At 43.8% G+C, this 24,967-nt stretch overlaps 1 protein-coding gene and 1 long non-coding RNA gene across 13 annotated transcripts in view; one reads left to right on the top strand and one right to left on the bottom strand.

The window, feature by feature from the left end:
- The window catches only part of PHACTR1 (phosphatase and actin regulator 1), a 466,583-nt gene that overhangs the window by 359,302 nt on the left and 82,314 nt on the right, over positions 1–24,967 (top strand). For all 9 annotated transcript variants that reach the window (XM_072945660.1, XM_072945664.1, XM_072945662.1 and 6 more), the window contains one exon: positions 14,378–14,458. In XM_072945660.1, the coding sequence (XP_072801761.1) occupies positions 14,378–14,458 (81 nt within the window). The remainder of the gene's footprint in view (positions 1–14,377; positions 14,459–24,967) is intronic.
- On the bottom strand, positions 1,576–6,971 carry LOC140687800 (uncharacterized). Of its 4 annotated transcripts, XR_012062367.1 has the most exons (5): positions 6,137–6,971; positions 4,348–4,423; positions 3,922–3,992; positions 2,334–3,462; positions 1,576–1,860 (listed from the first exon to the last, which is right to left on the bottom strand). It is a non-coding gene; the product is annotated as an uncharacterized lncRNA (long non-coding RNA). The 4 variants fall into 4 exon arrangements; XR_012062364.1 differs by lacking the exon at positions 4,348–4,423; XR_012062365.1 differs by lacking the exon at positions 4,348–4,423 and having other exon boundaries at positions 1,576–1,750.

The raw sequence follows: 24,967 nt of genomic DNA, 5'->3' as shown, positions 1-24,967 counted from the left end.
GGAGAGAGGAGTGGGGAGTTTCAATGTTTAATGGGTATAGAGTTTCAGTTTTACAAGATGAAAATATTTGTTACACAACAATATGAATATACTTAACACTACTGAACTGTACCCTTGGAAGTGGTTAAGATGGTAAATTTCAAATGATATGTGTATTTTTCCATAATTAAAAAAATACTAAGCTGATGGCATCCCTGGGCTAATAGTTTTGACAGAAAGTGTAACAAAGTCCAGACCATTTCTGTTGAGGCCCTGTCTTCATGGTTTCACAGCAGTTCATTTATCGAGTTAGCTCTGTCAGGTGACAGCATGTTTTAATAGGGAGAGAAATCAAATCAAGCTGATTGATCTGTTTTCGTGACTCGTTCTGTAATATTGTACAGACACAACCTCAGGCAAGATTTTCTGTTAACTTAGTGATGAGGTGCCACCACGCCCTCTGTTTGTGGGTTGGCAAGGAAGAAAGAAAAGTGGGTTGATCGTTGACTTCGCCTTTGAACACCATTGCTGTCAACTGGGTTCCCATCAGTACCACAGCCATCGAATACTTCCTCCCCTCGCCAGTCAAGCCCGGGTGGTAGTGTTGCTGAAACTCGGCCTCTGTACCCTGCGTGCCAAATTGAGATGCAAGGACAGAGTTTTGGATAAAGTAGAAAAGGCAGCTTTATTTCTTGGTCAGGCAAAGGAGTTGGGCTAATGCCTCCAAGACTGTGAGCCTGCTGGGGAGAGAAGGTGGGGGGTTATAGTAGGAGTTTAAGGGAAAGCACTGTTTTCCACAGAGATCACATACAGGGTAACAATTTGTTGCAAAGTTGTCCTTGTTTTTGCAGATTCAGGGGTCTCCTTCCCTCTGCTGGGTGTGGTGTTCACCTCTGGCTTTGGAACTTTTCTAATATTCTTGTGCCTGGAACAAAGGCTTAGGCAAGGGGTCTGTGGAAATGTGCTCTAGGGAAAGACTTGTGCAGTTTAAAGTCAGGCTGATAGATGCTCGTAGCAGTTTAGGCAGGCGGAGGCCTGAGACCTCTTGCTGCAGTGTTTGCTCAGGCTGGGACAACAGAACACAGAGAAACCATAAGGGGCTAAAAATAGCTGCAGACTTGAGTAGGTGGGGTGAGTTATGAAAAACAAGATGCACACAACACCCAGCTGCTGTCTCTGAGGTACTGGGAGCGCAATGAGGGGCATGGGCAGATCACCCGAGCAGCCCCCCGCCCCCGCCGCTCCAGCCCAGTCCTCGTCGGCAAGAGCGTGAGGAAAACCGTTTCAGCCATTTTACAGTTAAGCAGTTACAAACTCCACTACAGCTATCAGATGGTCACTCGTGACAGTAGAGTCCTGCTTGGTTAACAGTACTAAGACTCAGAATCTGAATTCTGAAGTGCTGCTGTGGTCCAGCATGTACTCAAATCAACCCATCACTGAGAGTCAATCCCTAGAATTGAGAAACTGCTGGACAACTTTATGGGGGAAAAAATTTTTCCATTTGTGATATCATAAAGAATCAGCCTCAAGCAAATGAAAGAAATTGAATTCTGCTATTTTCATTTGTGAATTAAGGGTTGCACATTTGTCAGCTTTCACTAGGCGTGCTACAGTTACTTCAAAAGACACACAGAAGTACCCATCAGAAACAAAACTCAGAAGTCGCCGTCACAAAGGATGAATGGAGAAGACCGAGCATTCATTGAAGGGAGCAGCGTGACGCGTGTCACATTCACTGCCTTGTCATAACTGGGAGGACTTGTGGCATCTGGAAGAACAAGCAGTGCCTCAAGGAAAGCTTTGAGTAGCTTCTAGACCTCTCCTCCTCATTGCATATGTTATGAGATTTCTCGTTATATTTTTCAGTTTTTCCAGTTGCTGTTTGGGTAGATAATTTGAGTCACACACCTGCTATTCAAACACTCTGGGATTTTTTTCAGGGATAATATCCAAGTACTTAAGGTTGATTTTTTCCCCCCATAATACAGATTAATATTTCAGTTCTCCTGTTTGAAGAGAATGGCTATTTGGCCATAATGTTTTTATCGTTAGCTGGCAAATGCTCAGATGAAGTAGCCAAAGCCTGTCTGTTTCTGAGTGAAGCATCTTTTATGCAAAAGGAGAAGATTGAGACAGGAGTGAAAAAAATATTTGGTGTGCAGACTAGGAAAGGATGTTCTTAAATTACTTGGACTTTTTCTTAGATTTGGAAGAGTTTGTTATTTAATTATGTGTAATATACATCTGTTTTTCATGAGCATTTCTGCCCTGCTATGGTGTAAAAGTCGTGATATAGCTCAATATTTCCAGGATGGGCATCAAAATCTATAGCAAATCTGCATGTTTCTTACCTGTGTAGTTCTCTCCACTTGAAATGACCGATGAGAAGTAACTGCACAGATATCTCCCTTCCTAAACACGGCTATTACTTATCCCACGCATATAAAAGAAGAGAGAAATTATAAATTTGTGTGTGACTCTATGTTTCCTCTGGCCAGTTTAACTTCTTCCTAAAGTGCAGAGTGAGCGTAAAAACCATCACAGTGTATTGAGTTCCGTGCACAAGGCGGTATGCTTTGTCTGTGTATGTGAAACCTCATTCGATGACAATTAAACTTAAAATCATTTAAGAAATGATCATAGTTTACAAGCTACAAAATTTTGCCTAGTAAACAGCAACAATTATATCTTTAGTTCTTCTGTGTGTGCACTGTGGCCTATCTGCACATGTTTATTTATGGATGGTCTGGATAAGCTGTGAGGCATATTCATAGCTTTTAAAGTCTTCGATGGGCAGCCTTCACATGCGGGAATTGCACGGCTGGAGTTCAAGTCCAGTTTTGTACCTTGGGCAAGTTACTTCACATCTTCTTTGTCTGAAAAGTGGAGATAGTAGTACCAACTCTCTGGAGTTGTTTTGGAACTTACGTAAAGTACTACATGAAAAGCACACAGAGCAGCTCCTAATGCACGGTGTTACCATGGCAATGGAAGGGCGCAATCAGGACTTCACACAGAATGTCCCTTTCAGGCAAAACGTTTGTCTGAGAAGAACTTTGACATAAATACACATAGTTAAGAGTTTTAAAATTTGTGTTCAAAATCATTAGTTGACTTTAGTTCTGACCGTGGTTAATAAGAGCAAATAAAAACCCTCCATCTAACGCTGACATCTTTCTCTGTCTTACAGAGTGTCAGAGAACTAAGATTTTAAAGCCTAAACCTCTTAACACTGCCTTTAAAAGACTTCATGTCAGCAGAGTTGATCTGCCCATGAGTGGAAAAACAAGCAATGAAGCAGGAGACCTTATTTCCATTAACTTGGCTCCTCAAAACCCTTTGAACAAGGACCCTATTATCTTTGAGGTAACAGGTGGTAGCTGGGGTGTTAAGCTGTTCTGGGCAGGATTTCAGATTTCCATTCTTCAGTGCTTCAGGCAGTACACTTCTCTCATAAAGCGATCAATAATAATTAGGTGTCTGGAATGAAATACAGTACAGCATTATGCTTCCTACATCTGGAAGAGAAACTCACTTAACTAGCTCTAAATCAATGACTTTTCTTTTTATTCCTGTGTTGAGAGGTTGCTAGAGGTAGCAGGGAACACGGTGGAAATGTGAATTGTGGCTCTGTGCACCATCAGAAAAACATAAGATGTTATTACACACTTTCCTACAAGTCACAGAAGCAAACCCCAAAGCACTGAACCTTTATTTCTAACATAAACACTTCGATCACATTGCCTTCTCTATCACTCTAAGGCCACCTGTTTCACATTTAATGAAAACGTCTCTCGGAATAGGTGGAATATGGGTGAAAGGACAAAGTGAAGGTTGTAAACAGGGCTCAACATAAATTGTTTTTCAGATCTTAGTTTGATTAAATCATGTCCTACCAGGTTCCCATAAGAGGGGACCAGTAAATGGAGAAGGACTTACTTCTTTTGTGTCCTGTCAACCTCAGAAGAGAAAACTGATGGTTGCTCTGTTAGAACTTGGACTGAAGTTTCCTGTGCAGATTGAGGTAAAGAGAGAGAGAAGTTGGAATCTGCAAATATAACATCAGCTTTCCTCAGTGCCTTCCCACTGTTGAGTCTGATCCTCGCAAAACCACTCTCCCCTTAGTTGCTTCTTCCTGATCACTCCAACAACAGTCCACCTTGTTTCCAAAAATCAGAATCCTAACTTCTGCAAAATTTCTCACCTCTAAAACTTCCTGCCAACTTTCTCCCCGTGAAACTTCGGGTCCCTGTCCTGCTAAGAGACTTGCAGGCATAAAGAGCTATCCTTCTATACTCATAATCCAACCTATTTGAATAAATGACCAGGAAGGGACTTGTGGCTTTTATTGCCTTATAATTGCACCTTCTTTCATTAGCAGGAGTTAGTCTGCTGGCCAGCGATGTCATTTCATTATATGGTGACTGGGTTTTTTATTCCTCTTCAGAGACCATTGCAACAGTAAAAAGAGAAGCAGAGTTAGTAAGAATGTCGTTTTAGTGTTTTGCTTTGGAAAATGAAACTCACATTAAATGAAAATGCATTAAGCATCATTGTACAGTTTAACCGATGGTTATAAAATGACCACCATGTAACTGCTGCCAAATCAGAAAAAATACATATACATATTGACAGTGCCCGGAAGCTCCTGAATGTGCCTGAGAGATTCCCTCCCAACCAGATGTGGCCACTGTCCTAATTTTTTGTTGTCAAAATACCCTTTTCTTTGTAGCTTGTAAGTTGAGAGAGGTGCATCTCTAAACCACACATGTAGTTTTGCCAGAGTTTGAATTTGATGGAAATGGAATCACAATATATCTGTCTGTCTTGCTTTTTTCCCTGAACATTACTTGAAAGATTCATTTTGTGTGTTTTACTTTTTATTTTGAAAATTTTTCAAACATTAAGAGACACTGAGAGAATTGTAGAGTATTATTGTACAATTGTTTCGTGATAAAGCCATCACCTAACAGTTACTAAGATTTGGCCGTATTTTTTCCCCCTGATGTGTTTTAAGGTAGATTGCAGACAGCTCTAATAATTCATCAATAAATACTCAGGAAAATATCCTGTATAAACCCAAGATTGTTATCAAATATTGCAAAACTAAGAATAATTCCCTAACATCATCTAATATCCAGTCCATATTTATATTTTCCCAACTGACCCCAAAATGCTTTTACAGCTAGTTTGTTCAGACCAGGATTGGATCAAGATCCACGAAGAATGTGCTTTAAACAGCACAACTTGCAGCTTAAAATGAGTCTGTGATCCTTTTTCTCACGCACTTCATCACTGGGTGAAGCTGGCTGCCGGCACCTCTCCCACAGTAAGAGGGGAAATAAATCACCTCGTCTGTGCTGGTGACGTAGTGCTACTCTCATGCTCTCTGACTCCAGAGGAAATTATACTGTGCATAACTGTTAGGAAGAAGTACCTAATATCAATTATGTCAAAACCAAGATTGTTATTTTGGACAGCTACTATGTGGTATTGAGCTGATCACGGTTTAAGTCTAGTCTTTACTTATCTGGGGGCTGGATGGCGGGCTGGCCCATCGAGGAGCTCATTGGAATGCAGACCTCTGCCATCTGAAGTTTCTGCCAGGACCACAGGAGGACAGGGAGGTAGATGGCTGATCACTTTGCTCTGTTAGGATCTTTCTGGTCAGTCATGCCTTGTTCATTTAATATTATAGGACTTTGGGTTCTCAGTTGTGATTGATGCAAACATTGGCCGGATAGCTCTTTACAAAAGATCTTGGCCTCTCTGTGTCCCTGCTGAGTTAGAAGAGCTGACTTCCCTGATTCCTTTTTACAACAAAACATCACTTTTGCTTCCCGCAACCTGGTGCTTAGGTCAGTGTTTCCCAGAAGATTCTCCTCAGAGTGAAGAAAGTCCCCTCGTACTCCATTAAAAAAAAAAAAAAAGGATCATATTGTCAAATGAATTTGGAAGAAACACTGGGTTAAACCAAGGCCCTCTGCTGCTAATGAACACTACGCGTCTCAGGTGGCACACACATTTCCCCAAATCATTGTCCTCCAAGCATCTCTGGGGGTTGCTGTCCTGCTAAACACACTGTGGAAAGTGCTGACCTACATGACTTGGATGTCATCACAAACAACAGTAGATAAACAGTCCCATCTCCTACCTCGTGGGCCGCGAAGAGTTCATCTAAGGTAGCTACTCAGCACTGCACAAGTTCAGCAGGTGGGTTACTACGTTGGGGATGAGGAACTTTGTTCATGCACACCCTCCACTTGGACCTTCGTTGAAGTTCACACTTTAATAATGGGAGGAATCAGGATCATTGCTTATTATCGTGTGATGAGGACACTTAACGCTTCATCACACATCTCTCTTTTAGATGTTTCCACGTGGTTTAGATTTTTACAGGGAAAAAAAAAAATTCCAAACTGGTTAGCCTCTCTGATTTTGAGGATCACTTGACCTTAACTGCCAAATATTTCTAAAGGTACTTTTCATTTTGAATGAGTAGTTCAGAAAGCTTTAGATAATCCAGTTAAAAACCTTCTTGCCTAGTTACTTTACATGTAGCAAAATGCTGAGATACTCCTGGGACTCCTGAACATCATCTGAGTTGGTAAAAGTCACAATACTTGGTGCCCCCCAGATTGCTTCTAGATTAACACGACTTCGTCTTGAATGTATTTGTCATATTATTCTGTCTGAAACTAGACATTCAGAGTTGCATTCTTTTCTGCTTATTTCCCAACAAGGGATTTAGATTGACAGCCTTGTTTTCTCATTGATTTCCTTATGAAATAAAAGATCAACTGGCATTTGCCATCTGATCTTTCGAAATGGAAGGCCTCCAAGTTTATCCTACTCCATCAGATCCTTGCTCTCTTTTCTCCTCTTCATATATTGTATGTATAGATTTAATTTTGAAAGAGTCTTTTCATCTTGAAAAAAAAAATGGGAGCCTGTTCTCAGGAGACAGTGTAAATGTGGCTGATTGTTTCATGCTGCGTCCTTCTAGGCTATGGCTGTTGCATCATATTCATAATCCTCCTTATTTATGATGTCAGATGGGAAGTAGAGATAGGTTCCAGTTCTGGAGGTTCATTCCATTTGTCACGGTAGATCTCTAGCCTAAATTCACTTTCACTGGGGTTGTAAAATTCCAAAGGGATGAAAGCTACAGTTCTTACTTGCAGGTTGACTGTTTTAACGACTCAAGGTGTAAGACTATGCAGTCAGCTACTGCAGATTTCATCATTTCTCAATTGTTTTTACCCCCCTTCAGACGTCTATGTAATTTAAAGGCAGTTGCGTAGGGAATTCAACAGAGATAGATTATCCTGGAGAAACATCTGAACAACTCCCTGTTCTGGTACTCTGAGAAGAACCAGATAACTAAAAAAGCATCAATACTACATTCCGCCCCGCTTTCCTCATTTTATAGAATGTAAGAGTACTTTATACTGTCCTGGGAGTAAAGTGCAATACTGGGAGCCCAGCAACTGTAAGTCTAGTGATAGATTCTAGAAAAATTCTTGTACTTGTTCACATGGGTATCTGAGCAGGTATATTCACGGGAGCAAAAGTTTCAGGCCAAAAATGTGAAGCGGCTTAAATTTCCTTCAATTGCCAATGACAAAATAAGTTATGGCACTTACATCCCATGTCATGGTATACGGTACTTGAAGCTACTGAGATGTTGCTGTAGGTACTGATGGGAGATCCCTAAAACATGGATGAATGAGACGGGAAAAGAGTTGCAGAACAGTACAAACAGAATGATCCCATTTGTGGTCATAAAATCTGTATTTATACGTAGTGTAGGAGTGTGTGGGAAAGAGGCGGGGAGAGGGAGGGAGGAAAGAAAAGATAGAGAAAATAAAAATATCAGAGAAGGGCAGTAGATTTGATGAGTTTGGTCTATGGAAGGAGGGACAGTGAAAAAGGAGTTTTTCTATTTCTTGAATTATTTACAGTGAAAGTGTTTTCATGTATTTGATAAATAAAAAAAATTAAAGTGTGTGTATGTGTGTGTGTGCATTTACAAAAAAATAAAAGGATTGTCCTAGTTATTTTTAACAAGTTCATCCAACCCAGGCATTCACTAAGCAGAACAAACCCATCCAAGATGCCTGTTTTAAGTTTATCAAAGATGTCAAAGAAGCATAGGACTTTTTTGGCTTAGCCCAAACCTAGGTGGATAGGGAGACTGAAAAAATAATTAGGGGGAGATGATGGAACACTGGCTTTTAGCAAATACGGCATCGATGGCAATGGTGTCTCAGAAGAAGAGTTTACAAAAGCGATTAGAGCCGCTGTCACTCTCTTACCAGAGTTGGTCTCCCAGCTTTGGTGGAATTTACTGTTGAGAATCAGTCCTTCACCAGGCTTCTCCTTACCAAAGCACCTGGTCACATGTAAACAGACTTCAGAGCAACAGAATGGAGCATAAAGCTGTGGGAACCCCCACTAGTGTTTACCTTTGTTTATAAACCAGTGCAGGGCATGTGTTTTAAGATTCAGGTTTTGTTACTATTCAGGTGTGGTGAGGCCAGCAAATCAAGAGACAACCGCCATTGTTTGAGAGACTTTGTCACAGTTACAGATCCCAAGAGAAGAGGTCACAGCAGGCCACGGAGGGCCATATGTGGAAGCACCAGGGTCAGTCAGGAGGCAGAAAGAATGGGAGGAAAATGTGGGGCAGAGCCTTTATTGTGGTTTCCACTGGGAGAAATGGGCAGGACAGGGTAAGCAGGCTTACCTGGCTAGTTTGAATCATTTTAGTGGGCCCTAGGGCATAAGAACTGTCTCTGGTTGTCTGGTACCTGTCCCTGGGGTGACTAGGGCGGGCAACTGTGGCCTGTAGTGTAAAAACTCCATGCTGGAGGTAGTTGAGGGTAGGGCCCTTGGACTGCTTGGTTTGCATATGAAAGGCAGCCCCACAGGCGCGTCATTTACTATCTGTAGGAGCTGGTTAACTTGGGAGGGGCAGTCTCTCCAGGATCAGCAAGATGTCAACAGATCAGAGCTACAGAAAATAAAAAGGCATGATCAGTAGTAGGTGGCGATAAACTAGAAGAAAAGCTATGCCTTTCAAGGTTTTCTACATGGTTTTTATACTAATATTTTATTTAATGACAAACTTGGAGAGCCTTCCTTGGAGAGGCCAACCTTTGAGGAATGTGGTTTTTGGGGGTCATTTTAGGCCATTTTTGATAAAATAATTGCCAAGTCTCTCACTCATTTCAGACAAGAAAGAGGACTAGGTGAAGCTTTTAAAAATGTGTTTGGACTTACTCAGCTAATTCTTTGTTGGCCTGTAAAAGCAAGTCAGCCATGTTTTTCCCTTTTCCTCTTCAGGCTGTTTCGCATGTGGCGTAGCATTTCAGACTGGATGTCCCTGCAGTAGCCTTTACACATTTGCTGGTCTGTGTGATCTCGTTTTGATGTTTCAGTTGCAACAGGACCATCTCAAAAGCCTACTGCAGTGTCTTGCATTTACTGCAGCCTGGAAATTTGGTCCTTTTCTAAAGACCCAAGGAGTTGCGTTGTCACCATCTGAGCTGTGTTTTCATTTTTGAGGGGAATCGGCTCCCTGCTTTTTCTATGTTGGTTCCACTGTGTTAGAGATTAAAAAAAGAAATTGTTGTTTTTAGAAATTTGCCTTTGTATGTTATATTTCTAATCCTTGTATTTTAACGTTGTCCCCTTGCCTCCTGTAGCCTTAAAATTCATTCATTTAATCATCTGCTCAGATTTACTGCTTTTGTTTTGAATTGATGTTTTTGCCCTTGTTGAGAATTTTCCTTTGTGGTCACTTTTTTTTTTTTTTCGTTTCTTAATGGCTTGATTGAGCTAAAACTTACATAATGTAAAATCAACTCGTAAGAATACCACTCAATGATTTTAGTAAAATTGGAGAGTTGTGCAGCCATCACCACGATCCAGTTTTATAACCAAAAAATTTATACCAGAACATTCCTACGTGTGGTCACTCGGCTTTTAAACTGCCTTGGGCTTTAGTGACTGAATAACATTAGAGTGAGTGATCTTTATATAATAGATTTTCTTGTTTGAAAGGAAGTCCTTAATGACTTTATTTTTCTTTTGTATGAAAATGTTACCTATTCATATGCTTTCTGCCACCAGTCTAATGAGGCAATTTTTCAGGGTTTTGTTGGGGTTTTTTTTTTTTGCTTGTTTGTTTGTTTTGAGATGAATAGTTTTGTTCTGTTAACTTCCATTTCCCATCCCCCAGAGCCCAACACTGCCCGGTTAATCAGCTCCCTGTCACGCCTCGGCGCTCCCTTACCTGATTCATCCCTGTTACCCTTGGACAGGTGCAGTATGCATTACAGCTTCTCTTCCCTGATGCATTGCCCCTCTCCTTCTGACTTCTGTAACTTTTCATAATCTCTTCTCCCCATTTTTTGGTCTCTGTTCTACCCAAATTCAGAGTTGTTGGAGAGGGAGAATCGGACCTAGCCTTGGTTGGTGACAAGGAAACGGTTATATTTTCCTTCCTCCCCCACATTGAATCCTCTCCCCCACCTCCCCCCGGGGTTTATGGCTCAGATGATCAGTCCTTCTGCGCTGGAGGGCCTGTTTTATTTCACTTCCAGGAGTGGTGGTGGGCTTGTGTCTTTGGCCCCAGTTAAACTAGCTCTAACTTTGGAAGAACTGCTGAAAGTAAGATTAGCAGAAAGGCATCCTGCTTACATTGTTAATAGAGATAGTAAGTCAAGAGTGCCTGGAAAGAGGTCATTCCTGGATACAAAGTGTGGTTATGTCATTTTACCGTGACTTTCAGCTCCAAATAAACTAGTAATAAAATTGCCTTTCATTTTTAAAGCTTTATACATTAGATCATATTTAGAGCCTATATACATTACAATGATCTCCTCAAAAATGTGGTATAGAGGGGAAAACAGGCTTCAAAATCTGTTTCTGCTCTTCTATGTATTGCTCTGTGACTGTGAGCCAGTTTGTTTTGCTGGGCCTCAGGTACCGCATCTGTAAAATGGGAATAACATTTCACAGGATTGTGGTGAAGATTAGGTTAAATGACATGACATCTTGCCTTGCCCAGAATGATCTGTGTATCCTCTCTGGGCACATCTACTTCTGCAGTAGGAAATGGACCAAGTCCAAGAATGAATAAGCCATCTCTTCCCAGAGTGTCAATTAAAGTTGGAAATTGGTGTGTGTGTAAGGTTGGGGGTACTTTAGTTAAATAAGAGCAGATTTATTATATGAAGTCCACCTTTATCTTTAAGGAAAAACTAAATGCATTTTTAAAAAATGGCATGCTTGAGACAGGCAACTTCAGTCATCCCCTTGGAGCCCCTGGCATTACTCCTTTGCTATTAGGAGTGTTTCCATGGAAAAATTTGAGAAGCACTAGTGCATGAAAGGGTCTAGCAAGGTCCATGCCGTACAGGACAGTCTCATTGAACTTCCCATCCCTGATTCATGAAGCTTTCCGTCGCATTTCCCAGCACACACTTGGTATCTCCTCTCGGATGTGGCTAACATTGAGTGCAGCATCCTCCCTCCACGCCTGATTTTCATCTGATTACCCTACCGTAGTAATCACCACCACTGTCCATTCAGCTATTCAAGTCGTGAATTAAGAAGTCGTCCTTGACCCCTCTCTTTCCTGCACATCCTACACTTAGACTTTAACTTCAAGTGGTGGCAACACCGCCAGCTTCACATGTCTTGAGTGCATCCTTTGTCTCCACCTCTGTCTTCAGCATCTTAGTGTAGCTCCTGTTATCTTCTGCCTCGCCTTTTGAAGCCACCTAGTCACTGGCTTCCCTCCGATCCGTCCTCCACGCCAAAGTGGACGTTGATTTTTCAAATACTCAAATTTGATCATTTCTTCCCATTTCCTTCACAATAACCTGATCAGTAAGGCCCTGCATAGCCCAGCACCTCTGCCTCTCTGGCCGCATCTCCAGCCATCATTCTGGACCTGATGCTGATGGTACAGTCACACCTGCTTGCTTTGTGTTTGTCCAGGGCACCGTGATTCCTCCATCGGGAGCAGTTACCCAGCGTGCTATGTCTGGAGTGTTTCCTCAGCCCCTACCTGACCACTCTGGGCTGACATAAAGTATATTGGTCTTTAAACTCAGCCTGGGGTCTCTGCCTCAGAAAAGCCTTTTCTAACCCCCCAGTGGAGGAGGTTATCACATGCTCTGATGGAACCATGTCTTCTTTTAAGAAGACTCAATTTGCAATCTCAGTTTGCAATCATACATTAGGTAATATTATAATTTGATGACTAAATCACACATTAGTCTATAATTTCTGTGAGAGCAAGGACTGTCCCTTTGGTCACTGTCATGTCCAGCCCCTGGCGTGGTGCCTTTCACTGCAGGCAGGTGGTCCTCAGTTGTTGAATGCGTACGCAGAGACAGCTGAGGTCCAGATGGCTGAGGGGTCGTCCTGAAAGATGTCCATGTTCTGCTGATGCTTGAGATCTTGGACCTCCACGCCCAGGGCTCCACCCGCCTCGCTGCAGACCCTTCCCTTCGTGCTGTGGGTCCGGTCCTTACACTTAGTCCGTAGTTTTGAAAAGCCCCTGGGACGTCTCATTTCTTTGAAGAGAAATCGATTCATTTACGTGGTTCAATGCAGGATGGCAAAGCACCTTTCTTCACCTTGTCTGTTCAGTCTTTCCCACTTTGCTGCCCAGCAAATCTTTTTAAAAAAAATCAAGCAGAACTTTCTAACCTAATTGCACACACTTCCCTTTCCCTTCCCCAGGCATCCGTCTCCTGCACAAGAACACCCTTCTGCCCTCTTCCCACCCTATCGTGTCCTTTGGTTCTGAGCATACAACTCCTTTATCTCCCCAAATGCGCAGAGCTCCCCTGGTTCACACCCACCTCTAACCCTTGTCCTTCCTTCCAGCCTTCCTGCCCTCACTTCTGTGTGTATATATTTATAAATATCTATCTTATTATTAATACATTCTCAGTAAGCTACCTGCTAGGACAACCTAACCTAACATTAATTTTTCCTTCTCATGCCACTTAGTTCGCTGTAATCTAAAGGAGGGAGTTAGGATGCATTTTTAAAACAGTGAGTTCCAAGTTACGGAGTCAGTGGTTTTCAGCCTTGAAATGCCTGAGAATAACCCAGAGAGCTTTTTATTACCATATAGACGTCAGGTCCAACCTGGACCTATTAAATCAGAGTGGCTGGGGCTGAGGCACCACTGTTTTCCCAGGCTAGCCAGGTGACTTGATGAAGGTTACACAGCAAGCGGGTAACAGAGTTACAATCATGACTTTCATTTCTTTGCCTTCTTTCTAGTTCTTACTCATATTATTTGCACTAAATTCTAATGAGAAGTGTATGTTAATCTGTATCTAAACTTGTCTGCATGACTTAGTTTCCTTATTTTATAACTGGACCTTTTTTGTTCTCCCTGAATAACTGTGTATCCAAAGGATGTGAAGAGGCTCAAGCTGCAAAAGCAACCGCAGTCACCTCTCACCTCCTCCGCTCGGTGTTTACTGAAATGTCAGCTGCCAGAACAGCCTTCTTCTGCAGGCTCTGCTGATTTCCCCTGCCCTACCCTGAGCCACGGTCCTGCCCTTTGGTGCAGCCCCTCACGTCCCCACTCCAGGGCTCTGTTTCCACTTGACTTGCCCTCCGTCACGCCCACTGATCTGAGAGGAAACGCTCCCTCTTCCTCCTTCATCCCCCACCTGCCTGAGCGATCGGCTCTGGTGAGTGGCTGGGTCACGGTGGAGGTGCATCTGGGAACCAAGCAGTTCATTTCCTTGCTTGGAGCCTAAGAGAGGAGAGCAGTGGGTGGCTGTCCCACAGAGGTCTCCCACTGCCCCCCAGGCTCTTCTTGGAGACCCGGGTACCAATCCAGGGAACTTTTTAGGAGATACTTTCACGTCATTTGTTTAATAGTCAAGAAGCAACAGAATCCTCAGTGAGATGTGATCTAGATGAATTAGGTAATTAAAAAAGAAGTCCTACCTATGAGGAAAGGCCATACACAGGAAGATAGGTATGTCGCCAAGATCAAGAGTAGCGTTTCTGGCTTTGAATTCTAGACCCGCTTCTCAGTGTGCCTCCAGGAGTTTGTTGAGTCCCCTCTGCTACAGTTTCCTCCGTCACCTGCTGCATTTAAATAAAGTGAAATAAAAATGCCTATCTCCTGAGTAATTTGATTGTTTTGAAGATTAAATAAAATAATCGGATTAAAATGCTGATGATTGTATCAGAAATGTTAACTGCTATCATTAGCTTCCATTAGTAAAGTATAATTTACAGAAGTTTTTCCATACGTTGCATTTCAGTACTTCTTAAAATAGGATGCTTTTTAAACACGTCTTTGTTACCTGTTTACACCTGCTTCCCTGTGTTTTGCTTGTAGCCCTGGAAAGGAAAATATCAATGAGGCAAAGCAGAGAGGAGCTGATAAAACGAGGAGTCTTGAAGGAGATCTATGACAAAGGTAAGAGGACTGTTCCAGCCTCGGGGGTCCAGATGGAAGCTGTGCGTGGAATCCGTGTGCATGTGTCCCGGAGTTGGATTTGGTTTTCTGTGTCACTTTATCAGAGTTGGACCCTTTAAAACTCCAGACACTCGCAGAGAGATCTGAGGAAGCAGCAGACAGTGCTGAAACTATCGGTGTTACAGCAGGGACTAGGGCTCCCGCTTTCTCGGTGTTGAAGTCAAACCACAGGATGCTACGGGGAATGACGTGGCTCCAGGAGTGGTGTCGGTGCTGGTGGTGAGCGCCTTGGTGTCTGAGCACACATGGCTGGGGCGAATATAATTGCTCAGGCTCTTTCAGGCACCAGGGGTTCCCAAGACAGACGTTAAGCATCCACAAGCATCTGAAATTTCCCTAACAGATTTTTTTTTGGCAGCTCATCTCCCCATAACAGAAGAAATCAGAGTGGAGAAAAGCATAAACTATAAGTGTACACGTAAGATACTCCAAATGCTAGTAGTTACAGTGATTCGGACGCTCTGTGAATGTGTCCACAAGCGTTTGCCAGTGAACTTATTCTATGTCTGTTGCTAACTGAATTCTGGCCTTTAAATACAAATGTATGCAGTGGTTTATACAGTATAGTAAGTATTCCTCTCCCTTCCTCCCCTTCCCCTCCCCCTCCCCCCTTCCCTCACCACTCTTCACTTAAGGCTTTAAAAGAAATGATGAACTGTTGATTCCAATCTTGTTACACTTACCACTAGTAACTGTCAGTTTCAGGTCTTATTGTTTGAGGCCTGTGTTATTTGTTGGGCCAGATTATTAAATCACATACTCTACTCTAAAGGTCCACCCTGATCATCAGAGTGACCCTGTAAGTCCGACAGCGCAGTCAGTTGACCGCGTTCGTGTGGGTCTTCCCTGTGCCTAGTCTGTGTTGTAGCACAGAAAGGCGAGTGGTGTTTCAAACTTGATTGCTTCTCCGTGATTCCCTGTCGTCAGTGAGTTGGTCCTTATTCCTCTAGTGCAGTTTGCCTCATTCTTTCCCATCACGGGGCTTCCTGGTGGCACTTTGGGAGTGTTCTTTCTTCGCACACACGGCCACCCTGAAATGCTGCAGGTAGGAAGTGGTGCTGCTCTTGCCCCAGGGGCAGGGGGTGCGGGAGGCGGGGTGTGAGGTTAACTCTCAGAGCCCCCTGGTGCCAAGGCATCCCTTGGCGAGTCACTGTTTGTCTTTCTGTTTCTGGGTAAGGCCAAACCAAGATCCACCATCTTTCGTTAATTAAGCTCTCCAGGGGAAAAGAATCCATAATTTTGTCACTTTTATCCAATGTCTTAATTTCTGTACAGCCCCCTGACCCTCCCTTGTTATTGACCTTAAGTTTCCGTTTTGCAGCCCAAACTCTGTTATTCATGTGCCCTCCCTGGTAGAGAAGGGGCATGTCTGACCACCACTGTGCTATTACGTGATCAGCGCCCAGTGATGGCTGAAATGAACATTACTGTCACAGCTAAAGTCTGTGCAGATGCAGTTAAATGACCCCTTCCTCTCCCTCCTTTCTTCCTGCCGCCTTTGTACCTCTCACTGTAAAACTTCAGGAATACCCTAGAGAATACATTTCATTACAGTATTTATTATTTCCATTACACCTAATAACTAGGTTGGGTCAGTATTGCCTAAGGTACTTCCTGACTTAATCAAAGCAGTACTAGAGTGTTAGAGCAAGGCCTCATTTTACAGAGGAAGGAACATGGTGGCTGGGGTACTGAGTCTGGGGCCTGCCAGCACCACGCGGGCACTAGGAGTTCCCCCAGGATTCAGAGCCGTGTCCTGTTCGTGGTTGTTCCATAGCTTGCACCCAGTAGCTGGCTGTGGAGGAGGGGACCAGTCTAGCCCTGAGCTGTCACCACAACTTCTGGTTTTATTTTTGTCTTTGCGCTTATCAGTGTGCCTTGTACTGTTCAGTTGTCGGCTGGCTTTCCTCACCAGCGCAGAAACCCCAGGAGAACACGGACCTCATTGGCTTATTTGCAGATCCCCCAAGCCTCAGATTACTTGAGATAGATCAGCTCCCATAGATACTTACTGTTTGGATGATGGGAGGAGGAGCAGAGGGGGACTAAAATTAGAAATCCATTGCACATGGTAGATGTAGAAGTTGGTATCTGCTGTGGGCTTTTCTGATAAAAGCATCCATTTTGTACCACTGTGGGTGTTAATGACATTACCTTATGTCACATTCCATCAGCAGTTAGGAACCTGGGCCCTGGAATCAGATCGCTTGGATTCAATTCCAGTTCCACTACTGAATAGCTGTGCAACTTTTGTCAAGTTGCTTAACTTCTCTGTGCTTCTATTTCTTTATCTGAAAGTGTGGATGATGTTGTTATAATGAGGATTATATGAGATAACATTTGTATTAGTTTACCTGGGCTGCTATAACAAAATACTGCAGGCTGGGTGACTTAAGCAACAGAAATGCATTTCCTCACCGTTTTGGAGGCTGGAAGTCCAGAGTCAAGGTGCCAGCAGGGTTGGTTTCTGGTGAGGCCTCCTCCTTGGCTTGCAGGCGGCTGCCTTCTGGCTGTGTCCTCACACGGCCTCTCCTCTGGGCCCGCACACTCCTGGTGTCTCTTCCTCTTTTCATAAGAAAATCAGTCCCACTGGATCAGGGCCCACCCTCATGACCTCATTTAACCTCAGTTCTTCCTTAAAGGCCCTCTCTCCAAGTACAGTCAGACTAGGGGTTTGGGCTTCGGATAGAAATTCAGGCGAGGGGGTGACACAGTCCAGTCCATAACACGTGAAGGTAGCGGCCATCGTTCCATACATTCACGAGAAATTGCTAACAAACCGTTAGTAGAAGTAATCGCATCATCTTCCTTTATATTTTTTGAAACCCTTTACGTGCCTGACCCTGGTTCAGCAGGCCCACGAGTTAGGAAGGGACATCACTGTCCTCTTTTATCTGAGGTGCAAGGCTCTTCAACCCGCCTCACGGTGGTCTTACTAAGCCCCTTGATACCCGATTTAATTTCCTTCTCATACCCCCTCCCTGCCTCCTTTTAACCTCTAAATGGGCCATTTTCTTGTCATTCGTTCTTCCCTTCCTACAGCATCATTCAAGTTGCTGTGTCTGGGATCCTACTGAGTAAAACAAAATTTGATTGCTGCAACCTGAGTGAACAGCACGTGGCAAAGAGCATTTAATGGTTTTCCAAGTAGTTTGTCTCAAAGATGAATTTCATAGATTTTCAGCAGTCCTTCCACATTGCTGGGCCGTCATGCCTCATCTTGGACCGCCTTTTGGGTTAGCGCACATGACTCTGGTCCTTTGGCAGCAAAACAGTTTCCACCAGAGATGCATGGTCCCTGACAGCTGCCCATTGATTTGCAGTTGTTACGTCAGCCGGTTCACGGGGCCGGCCCCTGTTCATGCTGCAGCTATACTGTTTTGGGTACGGTGTTGCTAACCTGGTGGAAAGGAGTTTATCTTTAATTGGCAACATTTTCTCTTCCAACTCTTAATAATTTTGTTGGATAATACCTCGCTCATTCAGAAAAAGTATAAACGGTAGGATGGAGATTTGTAACTGTTTCAGCAGGGTGGCCTCAGAATTAATGAGGTTTTATTACTCTTGATAGTTCTCAAAATTCTTTATATTTTTCTTAGCAGGTTAAAATCCCAAACTGGTCAGTAAATTTAAATCAGGCGAAATGAGAGCTTAGGTTGAAAAGGGGAAATTTTCTCAATATCTGTAGAAACTAGCTCAGGAATTCTTCATTTCATGGGATGTGTTGAATGTAAAGAACATAGGATACTGGACAGCTTGTTCTTTTTTATTGGTTTCCATATAGAATCCTGTAAGATCAGAATCCAGAAGGAAGTTTAGATCAAAGTTTTAAACTCAGAGAAAATGGTTTGATTTCTGGATACATCGAGGCCATGTAAGAGTGCAGCAAACTTTAAAAACTACATACAAAGAAAAGTTTTAATTGTTAATCATGATGTGGTAGTAACATAAAATTGTAAATTCTTTTTTCTCTCATTTTCTGTATGTTTCATAATTTGGATTTAGCAATTTTATGAAAAACACAATGTAAACATTATACTGAACCATCATCACTCAAAAGATATTAAATCAACTAATGATAGAAAATAATCTGTAATTTGAGAACTTATTTTGAACTATTTATTCCCTAATTTTGTAGCCTGTTTGTTTGAATTAGAAACGTAAGGGTTCTCCTGGGCTCCTAGGACATTCATTCGTTCATTCAACAAATTGTCCATGTGATCTAGGTGTTCAGCTGCAGTGATAACCGAAAGAGCAGACTTCTTACCTTCTCAGAGTTGACATTCAACTAAAGGAAATATGAAATAATTATATAAGCATATGATATATTGTCAAGGAGCAATAAGCACTATGAAGACAAACAAAGCAGCAGGGTAAGGAGAGAAATTCAGGGAGTGGGGAGCCATGATTTTATATAAACGCAATCACGGAGGACTTCTGGAGGAGGTGATATTTGTACAGAGACCTAAGAGACGTGATCAGTGCCTGAAATGGGAGTGTGGGTCCTACTAGTGCTTCAAAACAACTTAAAACCTAATCATGAGCCTTTAAGTTCTTTACATTGACTCAGTGTGTTTCTTTTAAATTAAAGCCTCTCTTTACACTTGCCTCTCTCTTAGTCCTCTGTAACTCAGAGGGCCCCCCTGCTCAGAGCCTGAAGTGGCTCCCCACTTCACTCAGAAGTTCCAAGTTCCTGCCACAGCTTAAGAAGCCCTCCACAATCTGCCCTCAGCTAACTCCCTGGATGGACCTCCTTGTAACTTATCTCGCCAGCCCTGCTTTCCGGCCCCTGAGGTTGACACTGGCTGCAGCTTTCTTTCTAGAACCCTCTTCCCCTGGATACCCATCCACATGGTTCACTCCTCCAACTCTTTGCCCAAATGTCAGCTTCTCAATCAAGCTTACCTGGAACCCCTAGATTTTAAATTGCCACCTCCTTCCATAAGTCCTTAGTCCCCTGACCCTGCTCCACTGGGTTCCTTTCTGTTTCTGGTTTGCTTGCTTGCTTGTTTGTTTCCCATCTCTTATCACCTGCAGACATGCTCTATAAATTACTTACATATTATATTAGCCTTTTCCTCATCTGTCTCTCCTCACTGAAATGTAAGCTCCACCAGGCACGCTGGGATCTTTATCTTTGGTGTGTTCACTGGTATTACAGGCATTCAGTTGCCCACAGCAGTGCCTGGGACATAGTGGATACTCAGTTTATGTTTATATGCAAGCCTGAGGCTCTCTCTGCATGTGCACACCCCTTGGTTGGTTCACCTGTGCTGGCAAAATCCAGAACGCTAAAGTGCTGATCCCCCTTGTTTATTCATTTGTATGGCCCATGAAACTTTATTGCTAGTTACTTAAATAGGAAATATTATATTCATTGTATATGGATGCCAAATAGTCTACTTACAAATGGTTGCTTTTAAGTGTTATGGAGAAAAATACCCTGAAAACTGAACTGGTTGGCCAGCAGTGAAACAGTGACGATATTTCCCAGGCTTAGCAAGGATCTCAAGAGGTCACCTGGCCTGGCTTCTGTTACTTTTCCAATGTAGGCATGAAGCAGCTGCAGCCCAGCAAGGTTATTGACTTGCCTAAGGGTTCACGGCCAGTGAGTGTGGACTCTGGAAACCCCTGCTAAGGCCTTATGTCCTTCGTTTGGAATTCATGGGAGCCCAAAAAGAAACAGGGTAATATGTTGCCTGTTGGTAGTCAGAGGATCTTAATAAATATTGCTGTTGGTGGTTATTGTGAATGATTTCTACAAATAAGCATAGTGCTGTATTTAAAGGATGTTAGGGATATCAGTGGCAATTGTACTGTATTTTCATCACTGAAATTCTATCTGTCCCGTCGCTTGCTTTGTACACTACGGGTGTGTTTAATTCACATCAGTGGGTGTATCACTTGTCGGGAGGGGAGGAGGGGGAAGACAACCGTCTTTCTACGGTGGAATGATACAGTGTTGCCCCTGCGTGTGACACATGTCCACAGCTCAGAGGGGCAGGAAGCAGGGGTGTGCCCCTAGTCACTAGGTGGCTGCTCCCTGCAGTCACACCAAGACCCGGGGGAAGAGAGGATCCCACCGGAGGAGGAGGATCACGGGACTTGGAAGAACAGAACTGATTACGTTCAGTGAGCAGCTTCGCTTTTCACTGTGTGCTGAGAATTAGAGATAACATTTCACAGCAAATAATAAAGTGCATTGAGGTGTGCTTTTTCCCTTAGTCGAGTTAGAGCAACGTTTTGGAAGGTGTTATTTTTAATTATCAACACAAACAGAAGCACCTGAAATGGACAACTCCTATGCACAGGCTGCCTTTCCACCCCCACCCCCGTCTGGCATTCAGGAGGAAAAAGCCTGATATTTAAATTCGAAGATCATGATCTTTTAAAATAAAAATAACAATTCTCCCCTGTATCAAGGGAAAAGAATGTAGTCGGCTGGAGCCTTTTAGGCCCCATTGTTTATCTGGTATCCCAGGTGTGTAGGCTTTTAAAGTCTTGAAGTTTATGGAAAATGCTTTTCACAGCCTTTACCAGGCGCTGTGATTTTGTCACAGTTTTAGCTGTTTCTGATGTCTCACCTAGAATGGCATCTTCTGCAAGTTGCAGTTTGGAGTAACTGTGAAAATGAAGAGTGTTTACTTTCGGCCTCAGTGACGTATAATCATTTATATGGCACCTCAGCGTCTAGCACAGTGGATTGCCCTCGTGTGGGGTAAATGGAAAGCAGTTGAAATGATAAAATGAAGAATAAAGAGAAATTGTGATCCAGATTCTCTTAAGCAGCATTGTTTTTCATAAAGTTACTATCCCGAACCGAAAAATTAATGAAATTATGATTAGAACAGTGAGCAAACGTTCCCCAGCAAATGTATCCATCTCTTGTGTATTGGTTGAGTCCCTGTTACGTTGCTGGCACCGTTCCGGGCACCAGGAGGGACAAGGTGGCTCCCTTGACTCACGGAGCTTACAGTCCTGGGATGGGTTCAGGTGCTTGATGGTCATGATGAGGAAAGTATGGGATATTTAGGGCACATGGAAGCATCATCTGCCCAGGCCTGGAGACTTAGGGAAGGCATCCTGGAAGGAAACCTGGAGGATGATAAGGAGGAGCTGGGGAAGGTGGGATGGGTAGGGAAATGCTCTAAATAGGAGGACTAGCACATGTGGAGGCACCAAGTTAGGGAGAGAGAGAGTCCAGCCTGTCTGTGCGGTGAGGGGGAGTCGGGGCAGACCATGCAAGCAGAAAAATGACATTAGTTGCTTGTTCTTTATCCTGAGAGCAGTGAGGAGCTCTGGGAGCATTTTCTACACCATCAGATTTGCAGCCTCATCCTTCTGCCTGTGGGGGGAGAAGGACTTGGAGGGAGACCAAGACATGAGTCAGGGAGACTAGTTAGCCACTGTTGTGGGATTCAGATGGCCTGATGGCCGGTAGTAGGGAGGTGGGTGAGGGGACAGGCTGGAGGATTGTAGGAGCCAGAGTCAAGAGGGCCTGTGACTGCTTAGATCTGGGGAGAGAAGGGGAAGATGTCAGCATGACTGACACTCAGGATTCTGGCTTGGCAACTGGGTGGACAGATACAGCAGATACAGGGGACATTCACTGAGCTGGGGACTAACAAGAAGTGAGCTTAGGGCACAAAGTATTGCAGTGGTGTGACCGCACTGAGTTTTGAGATATCCAGATTTCTAGGCAGACCCCTAAATGTTCAGATTTGAAGCTCTAGCGGGAAATCTGGGTTGAGGATGCGGATTTGGAATCATCCATGTGTAAATGGCCATGAAATCATAGAAATTGATGATATTTCTCAGAGAAGATGTAAAAGGAGAAAATAAGTGGTCCTGGTAGAAAACCCCATGGCACCCCAGCACTGAATGATCTGGGAGTGAAAAAAAAATGGCCTGGGAATAAGAAAAACCCTCAAAGACTGAGAAGCGGACAGAAAAACAGGAAGTAAACCTGAAATGTGTAGCATCACGGAAGCCAAGACAAGAGACAGTGGTTCAGTGGGGGGAAAATGATCCAAAGTGTCAAGTACAGACATGTCAAATAACATAAGGATCAAGAAGTGTCCTTTTTAAATTTTTTTTAATTTATTTATTTTTTATGATAAGTGTCCTTTTGATGATTTCTATGCTGTTTAATCATAGGCTGTTTAGTTACCTGTGAAGCCAGTGTGCCGTCAGCAATGTGTACGTTAAAATGCTTGTGGTATCGGGTAACAAAAACCTCAACTCAAGGAGGCTGCAGCAATAAGCAAATTTAGACCAATGATCTTTGTGTGCTTTACCTTCTAAAGCAAACTAAAGGCCTTGAGCAATGCTTGGCATTTGTCAGCGCTCATTTACTACTGCATGAATGAGTCAGTAAGGGAAAGAAGGAATGAATGAATCTCACATCATAAAATTGAGTGGTAGGGCAGCTTCAGGGCTGGCTAGTTCATCATCTCAGTAGCATGGCTAAGATAATGCCATCCTCAGGCTACACCTCCTCATGGTAACAAGATGGCTGCAGTAGTTCCAGCGTCATATGCAGACAATATCCAGAGGAGAGAGAGAGGGCTGTCTCCCTTCTTGGTATCTCTTCCTGTGAGCAAGAAAACCTGGCCCCATAAGTTCTCCAGAATTACTCTTATTTCTCATTGAGCAAAATTTTTAGAGATAACCACTGGATATTTTCCCCCTAATTTTGACAGATGTTTCCATAAACCAAAGTATTGCAGGTGCAGTCAACTCCCAAGAGCTGCTACCTAGTATGAGTTATCCTTGGAAGACCCACCACAATACCACCCGTCCAACTGCCTGGCCTGGGCCCCGATGTGAAGTCAGGACAGGGCAGGGTGCCTGGGGCATGGTGAGCATCACCGCCTGCTTCTGACGCCTGGTTGTTCCACAGCCACTGACCTGCACTGATGTTTGTAATGAGAAGGCAAACCGGACTCTGGAAGGTAGTAGCCAATATAAGGAAAGCTGGTTATGCTTAGGAAAACTTTCCTGACTTTATGCGTTTGCCTCGGACTCTTACAGAGCTAGACAGGCCAGTGGGGCGTTGGGCCTTAACCCCCACATTAATGTCTGTGAAACAGCTGCACTCTCCTAGGAGCCCCAAGCCCAGGATTCTGGTCCCAGCAGCGTCACCTTCTGTCTATACCTGGTACAGGGCGGCTTCTCACCTCCCTGGGCTCTGCTGTCTGAATGTAACCGCAGGATCCTAGACTGCTCCCGCCAGCAAAGCCTTTCGTTCCTCTCATCCTCTCACTGCGCCCAGCTTCCAGCCTGCTTGATTGAAGACAGTCTGTTACCAACCAGCGGGCTTTCCTAGAGTCTCTGGGAGCATCCGGGGATGGCTGACCCTGCGACTCCATTCTGCCCTGGCTCGTCCGCTCATAGGGTTGTCGGAGGGTCAAGGGACACAATCCATTTTGGGCTTTTAGAGCACTGCCTGCCCAGAGTGAGTGCGCAGTGTCAGCGGTGGTCTCCACTGGACATGTGGCCTGGACTGCTTCTCTGCTCTTTTTACATGCCTGTCTCCCCTGCCTGGCTCCCCTTCACCCCAGCCTAGACTCTCCCTAGTTCCCTAAGATTCCACTGTGAGGCAACAGGACTTCCCCGAAGGCCCCCCCCCTTTAGTTGTGTGTTGCTGCTCTCGGGGCTGCACGTGCTCTCAAGCCCTGTCTTTCCCCGCTGTGCTCCACCCACCACTGCTTCATCGCTAAAGGAAATATCCGCTAAACTGCCCACTCGTTGTGATGTGGACCAGTTTAGCAACATCATTTCAATCTCCCGGTTCCAGAAACGGGTTCACTTTTGCATATTCGTTAGGCCCATTATTGTGATTTTTAAGTCTGTCTTGAGCAGTGCTGTCCAACAGAATTTTCAGCAATTGCAGGAATGCTCCATCACCTTTGCCGGGCAGTGCAGCGGCCATCAGCCACGTGTGGTTGTTGAGCCCTTCAGATGTGGCTAGTCTGACTGAGGAACTGCCTTTTTAATTTTATTTAATTTTAGCTAATTTAAACGATAGCCGTACGTGGCAAGGGGTTTCCTGTTGGAGAGCTCAGCTGGAGAGACAGAGCTGCTTAAATTTTGAAGTGGTCAGCCCTCATCACTTTCCTCCTCCAACTCCAGCCAGTAAAGATTTTTTTAAATCTTGGATTCCCTGTTAACTCTGAAAGGCCCCTTGCACAACGATGTATGATTCTGTGAGATCTACACTATCACATAATAATGTAGGAGAGAAACTGTGCCATTCCATTCATTTTGTATTCAGTCTCTGCTCCAGTTGCATTTTTGATACCAAGATGCCCAGGAATAGCAAGATGGTAGATCCTCTTACAGCTACAAACCTGGGAGACGAGGGTGGTGACTTGGTAATAGTGGTCAAAACCATCCCAGTTCCTCAGGATAAATGATGTAAAAACCTGGTGTGAAGACTGGGGGGAG

The sequence above is a fragment of the Vicugna pacos genome, chromosome 20 (assembly GCF_048564905.1).
Source record: "Vicugna pacos chromosome 20, VicPac4, whole genome shotgun sequence".
Lineage (NCBI taxonomy): Eukaryota > Metazoa > Chordata > Mammalia > Artiodactyla > Camelidae > Vicugna > Vicugna pacos.
This window is presented reverse-complemented; position numbering and strand designations above follow the sequence as displayed.